The 6,000-nt window shown below is 42.7% G+C and overlaps 1 protein-coding gene across 3 annotated transcripts in view; it reads left to right on the top strand.

The window, feature by feature from the left end:
- LOC133537011 (diacylglycerol kinase delta-like) overlaps positions 1–6,000 on the top strand; it is a 57,203-nt gene that overhangs the window by 17,815 nt on the left and 33,388 nt on the right. For 2 of the 3 annotated variants that reach the window (XM_061877818.1, XM_061877820.1), the window contains 2 exons: positions 2,331–2,441; positions 2,520–2,600. In XM_061877818.1, coding sequence (XP_061733802.1) covers positions 2,331–2,441; positions 2,520–2,600 — 192 coding nt within the window. Of the gene's footprint in view, positions 1–2,330; positions 2,442–2,503; positions 2,601–6,000 lie in introns of those variants that run through there. The other variant, XM_061877817.1, reaches the window with a different exon arrangement.

Here is a 6,000-nt window from a genome sequence, read left to right as displayed (position 1 = left end):
TTTACCTGCAGGCCACTGGATGCAGAAACTGGGTGAGGCTGGGCCGCAAGAAAAGGTTTCTTAAAAAAAATGTAACATGCACTTTTTAATGAATTCACTTTCTTTGAAGGTCTTTCCGCCCTAGCAACATACTTGCCAACTCTCGTGATCTTTCCGGGAAAAACATGAATATCAGTGCCTCTCCCGTCAATCTCCCGGGGCAACCATTCTCCTGGTTTTAACCCGGATAACAATAGTAAGGACGTGCAGTGATGACACTGCCTCCAGCGTCCTCTACCGGGCCACAGAAGAATTTTTATAAAAAAAAAAAAGATTTTTTTTATTTATTTATTTTTTATTAAATCAACATAAAAAACACAATATACACTTACAAATAGTGCACCAACCACACAAAACTCCCTTTTTCATGACAAAAACGTCCCTTTTTCATGACAAAGAAGAAAAAAAGAAAAAGAAAAAAAAAGGACACCGGGTTTCGGGACAAATTATTAAGCGTTGACCGGTCCACGGATACAAAAAGGTTGGGGACCACTGCTCTACGACCTGCCATCTCGTCCGCTTTTCCATCATACAATAGTGTGCCGGCCCAGTCACATATTGTGTGAGGCTTCTGCAGACTCATGAAAGTGACTGCAAGACATACTTGTTCAACAGCCATACAGGTCACACTGACGGTGGCCGTATAAACAACTTTATCACTCTTACAAATATGCGCCACACTGTGAACCCACACCAAACAAGATTGACAAAGACATTTTGGGAGAACGTCCGCACCGTAACACAACATAAACACAACAGAACAAATACCCAGAATCCAATGCAGCCCTAACTCTTCTGGGCTTCAATAGGGGGCGGCGTTAGGGGAGGAGGGGTGGGGGTGTATATTCTAGCCCGGAAGAGTTAGGGCTGCATGGGATTCTGGGTATTTGTTCTGTTGTGTTTATGTCGTGTTACTGTGCGGATGTTCTCCAAAAATGTGTTTGTCAATCTTGTTTGGTGTGGGTTCACAGTGTGGCGCATATTTGTAACAGTGATAAATTTGTTTATACGGCCACCCTCAGTGTGACCTGTGAAGCTGTTGATCAACTATGTCTTGCAGTCGCTTACTGCGGCTACAGAAACCGAATATGACATGTGGCTGGGCTGGCATGCTGTTTGTACAGGTTGAAGAAGAGGCTAAAGGCAGTGCCTCCACGGTGCCCTCTTAATATTGTTGTTATGGTGAAATTCGGGAGAAATATTATCCCTGGAGGGGCACTGAAAATTGGGAGTACCCCGGATAAATTGAGGATATAAAAGGATATAAAAGTATGACGCTGTAAAGCGTCATTAATGCAAAACCCGCGGGCCGCGTCAACATTGAATTTTCACATCAAGGTGCAGGCCGCAAAATAACGTCTCGCGAGCTGCAATTGGCTCGCGGGCCGCGTGTTTAAAACCCCTGAGAACAGGGGTCGTAAACAGCCATCGCCTTTGATTACAACAGTTTAAAGAACAGAAGCGGTGCCCAAAGTGGAGTCAGGTCCTGTTTCCTCTTTGCTTTGTAGGTCTCGGGTCAAGACAATATCTTTCTGTTGATTACAATACATGAAAGAAACAGAACACTTTCATGTTGCTCAGGGTCGTGGGGGGATGAGGGGGGGGGGATGCTGGAGCCTATCCCAGCTGGACAAGTCGCCACCTCATAAATAAATACAAATACATTCTCAGATGAAACATTCAATATCATCATTGTCAAATGCTGACAATTGTGTGTATACAAACAATTGTACACTTTTGACTATATTTAATAACCATATGCTGTAGGACATGGGCATTACAATTTTTTAAGTAGCATAAAAAAGCCTTAAATTAGATTTGCTGTTACTTGTAGAAGCCCTTTGAAAAAATAATAATGTAAAAAAAACCCTTCACATTGTCTCTGGGGTATTGTGTGGAGAATTTTGAGGACAAAAATTAATTAACTCAGTATTGGAATAAGGCTGTAACATAACAAAATGTGGAAATATACCTTGGTGATACACTGTAGGTGTCGAAGTGGGGGGCGGCTCACAGGTTGTTTGGGGTCCACCATCTCTCCATCGACCGACAGTGGAATCAAACATCCACGCTTGTTTTTGCCGGTGGGAAAGTAAGACCAGTCACAAGACCGTGGACACAAAGCTCAGAGTGTTGGATTGGCCAACCACTGAGGAACTTAGCGCGCACGAGGTCCACATGGAAGGACTGAAAGCGACGCGTTCGCCAAGTCCCCTTCTACAGGACATGGCAGGTGATGAGTGGACGCCACACAAGTTTGACTCGCTGCTGCGTGTGTTTGTGTGTGTCAGACCGTGTTGAAGGAAGGGGACTTGATGAAGCAGACCAGTTCTTTCCAGAGATGGAAGAGAAGATATTTTAAACTGAGAGGGAGAACGCTGTACTACGCTCAAAACACCAAGGTGAACACACACACACACACACACACACACACACACACACACACCCGAGTACAATCTTGCACTTGTGTGTCCATCTAGTCCATCATCTTTGACGAAGTGGACCTGACGGACGCCAGTGTGGCCGAGTCCAGCACCAAGAACGTCAACAACAGCTTCACTGTGAGTCTGCTCACTTTCCAGTCATCTTCTAGTTACTAGTCACTCACCAGTCATCTTCTTGTTACTGATCTAGTCAAATTCCAATTATTAGTAACTTTTCAGTCACCTACCTAATAGTTAATGTCCATTCATCTTCTAGTCAATAATCTAAGTAACTTACAACCTAGTTACTAGTCAGTATTTACTCATTCTAGTTACAGGTCAGTTTTAGTCACATTCTAGTTACTAGTCAGTCTCTAGGCACAATCCAGTTACTAGACGTTCTCCAATTTAGTCACCTTATAGTTGCTAGTCTACTCAGTTTCCAGTCAACTTGTAGTTACTAGTCAGTTTCCAGTCACCTTTTAGTTACTATTCTACTCAGTTTCGAGTCACCTTCTATTTAATAGTCTACTCAGTTTCCAGTCACCTTCTAGTCCCTTGTCTAGTCAATCTCTAGTCACATTTTAATTACTACTTTAGTCAGGATCCAGACACCTTCTAGTGATAGGTGTAGTCAGTCCCTAGTCACCTTCTAGTTAATAGTCTAGTCAGTTTGCAGCAACCTTATAGTTACTAATCTTGTCAGTATGTAGTCACCTTCTACTTACTAGTCAATTTTAGTCACCTTCTAGTTACTAGTCTTTTCAGTAACTTGTTACCATTTAGTTAGTAGTCTAGTCAGTTTCTAGTTACTGGACACTCATTAGTCATCTTCTAGTTACTGATCTAGTCAAATTCCAGTTACCAGTAACTTCAGTCACCTACCCAACAGTCAATGTTTATTCATCTTTTAGTGAACAATCCAAGTAACTAGTAACCTAGTTAGTAGTCGATCTTTAATCATATTCTAGTTACAGGTCAGTTCTAGTTACTAGTTAGGGGCGGGATGGCGTAGTGGGTAGAGCGGCCGTGCCGGAAACCTGAGGGTTCCAGGTTCGCTTCCCACCTATTAACATCCAAATCGCTGCCGTTGTGTCCTTGGGCAGGACACTTTACCCTTGCCCCTGGTGCCGCTCACACTGGTGAATGAATGATGAATGAATGATTGGTGGTGGTCGGAGGGGCCGTAGGCGCAAACTGGCTGCCACGCTCCCGTCAGTCTACCCCAGGGCAGCTGTGGCTACAGATGTAGCTTACCACCACCAGGTGTGAATGAATGATGGGTTCCCACTTCTCTGTGAGCGCTTTGAGTATCTAACAATAGAAAAGCGAGATATAAATCTAATCCATTATTGTTATTATTATTATTACTAGTCACTTTCCATTCACCTAGTTACTAGTTAGTCTCTAGCAACAATCCAGTTACTAGACGCTATCCAGTCCAGTCATCTTATAGTTACTAGTCTACTCAGTTTCCAGTCAACTTCTAGTTACTAGTCAGTTTCCAGTCACCTTTTAGTTACTAGTCTAGTCTGTTTCCAGTCACCTTCTAGTTACTAGTCTAGTCAGTTTCCAGTCACCTTCTTGTTACCAGCCAGTTTCCAGTCATCTTCTAGTTAATAGTCTACTCAGTTTCGAGTCACCTTCTAGTTACTAGTTTATTCAGGATCCAGTCACCTTCTAGTTATTGGTGTAGTCAGTCACCAGTCACCTTTTAATTAATTGTCTAGTCAGCTTCCAGCAACCTTCTAGTTACTAGTCTAGTCAGTATGTAGTCATCTTCTACTTACTAGTTAATTTTAGTCACCTTCTAGTTCAGACCTGGTCATTCTGCGACCCGCGGGCCACACCCGGCCCTTTGTGCGTCCCTGTCCGGTCTGCGTGAGGCCAATCATAAATTACAAAATACATTTCAAAAAGTATGTATGTCGAGTGTGCAGTACAACGGTGCTGCTTTTGTTTTGAAAAGCCTTATTTGTATTACTTCCATGTGCATGTATTCGCGTGCGTGATTGTGGGTCCATGTGAACAGCGGCAATCACAAATGACAAAATAAATAAAAAAAAATATCTATGTCGTGCATGCAATACAACTGTGCTGCTTTTATTTTGAAAAGTGTTATTTATGGTCGTATGTCTGTGTGTAACCTGAGAGTGAAAGCGCACAGCGACAAGTGATGCCCGGTTTACAAACTTAAAAAAAGAAAAGTTGATGACGAATGCCCTGTTTTCAACCAGACATGGACTACCAAGTATTTCTTTACAGAAATTAAAGGTAAAGCCGTGTGCTTAACTTAATTTGTGTTTAAAGAATATAATTTGAATCGCCACTATACGACGAAGCACGAGGAAAAATACCAGAATCTGTCTGATGAAGAGTGCGCAAGGGAGGCTGATGCGTTGATGGTAAAACTGCAAACCCAACAAGGACTTTTTGCTAAATTTCACACACCCATAGATGCAGCCGTATGGACAAGTTTCGTCATTTCTCACAAAATTGCCAGAAAAAGTAAGGTGTTTTCTGACGGAGAGTTTATTAAGGAGTGCTTATTTAACTTTGTTGCGCTGATATCCAGAGAAGAAGAGCACATTTGAGAAGGTGTCACTCTCCCGACGCACTGTAACGAAGCTGGTTGAGACCATCTCTGGAACCTCTGAGCTTCAGCTGAAAAACAGAACGGCCGACTTTGACTGTTTTTCGCTGGCTTTGGATGAGAGCTGCGATGTACGTGACATCGCCCAGCTGCTAACTGCAGACTTTCAAATCACAGGTAATGACTTGTTAACAGAGGTAAATGTGTGTTTGGACATGTTTGGACTGAAATGGGACAAGCTGGCAGGTGTGACAACAGATGGTTGTCTAAATCTGACGGGGAAAATGTTGGACTTTTAAAGAGGATGCAGGATAAAGTGACAGAAATTAATTTAAAGAGGATGCAGGATAAAGTGACAGAAATTAACCCTGTGCAGAAATTGACATTTTTGCATTGTATTATACATCAGGAAGTATTGTGTAAGACAGTGTTAAAAAATAAAACCATCAAAAGCAATCGGCTTTTGTATAAAGTTAAGTTAGGTTAAATAAAATTAATATTATTATTATTATTTTTGGGGCTTCACGGTGGCAGAGGGGTTAGTGCGTCTGCCTCACAATACGAAGGTCCTGCAGTCCTGGGTTCAAATCCAGGCTCGGGATCTTTCTGTGTGGAGTTTGCATGTTCTCCCCGTGAATGCGTGGGTTCCCTCCGGGTACTCCGGCTTCCTCCCACTTCCAAAGACATGCACCTGGGGATAGGTTGATTGGCAACACTAAATTGGCCCTAGTGTGTGAATGTTGTCTGTCTATCTGTGTTGGCCCTGCGATGAGGTGGCGACTTGTCCAGGGTTTACCCCGCCTTCCGCCCGATTGTAGCTGAGATAGGCGCCAGCGTCCCCCGCGACCCCAAAAGGGAATAAGCGGTAGAAAATGGATGGATGGATTATTATTTTTATTATTATTATTATTATTGTTATTATTTATCTTACGTTATATCAAAAAT

This window comes from Nerophis ophidion, linkage group LG18 (genome assembly GCF_033978795.1).
Source record: "Nerophis ophidion isolate RoL-2023_Sa linkage group LG18, RoL_Noph_v1.0, whole genome shotgun sequence".
NCBI lineage: Eukaryota > Metazoa > Chordata > Actinopteri > Syngnathiformes > Syngnathidae > Nerophis > Nerophis ophidion.
This window is presented reverse-complemented; position numbering and strand designations above follow the sequence as displayed.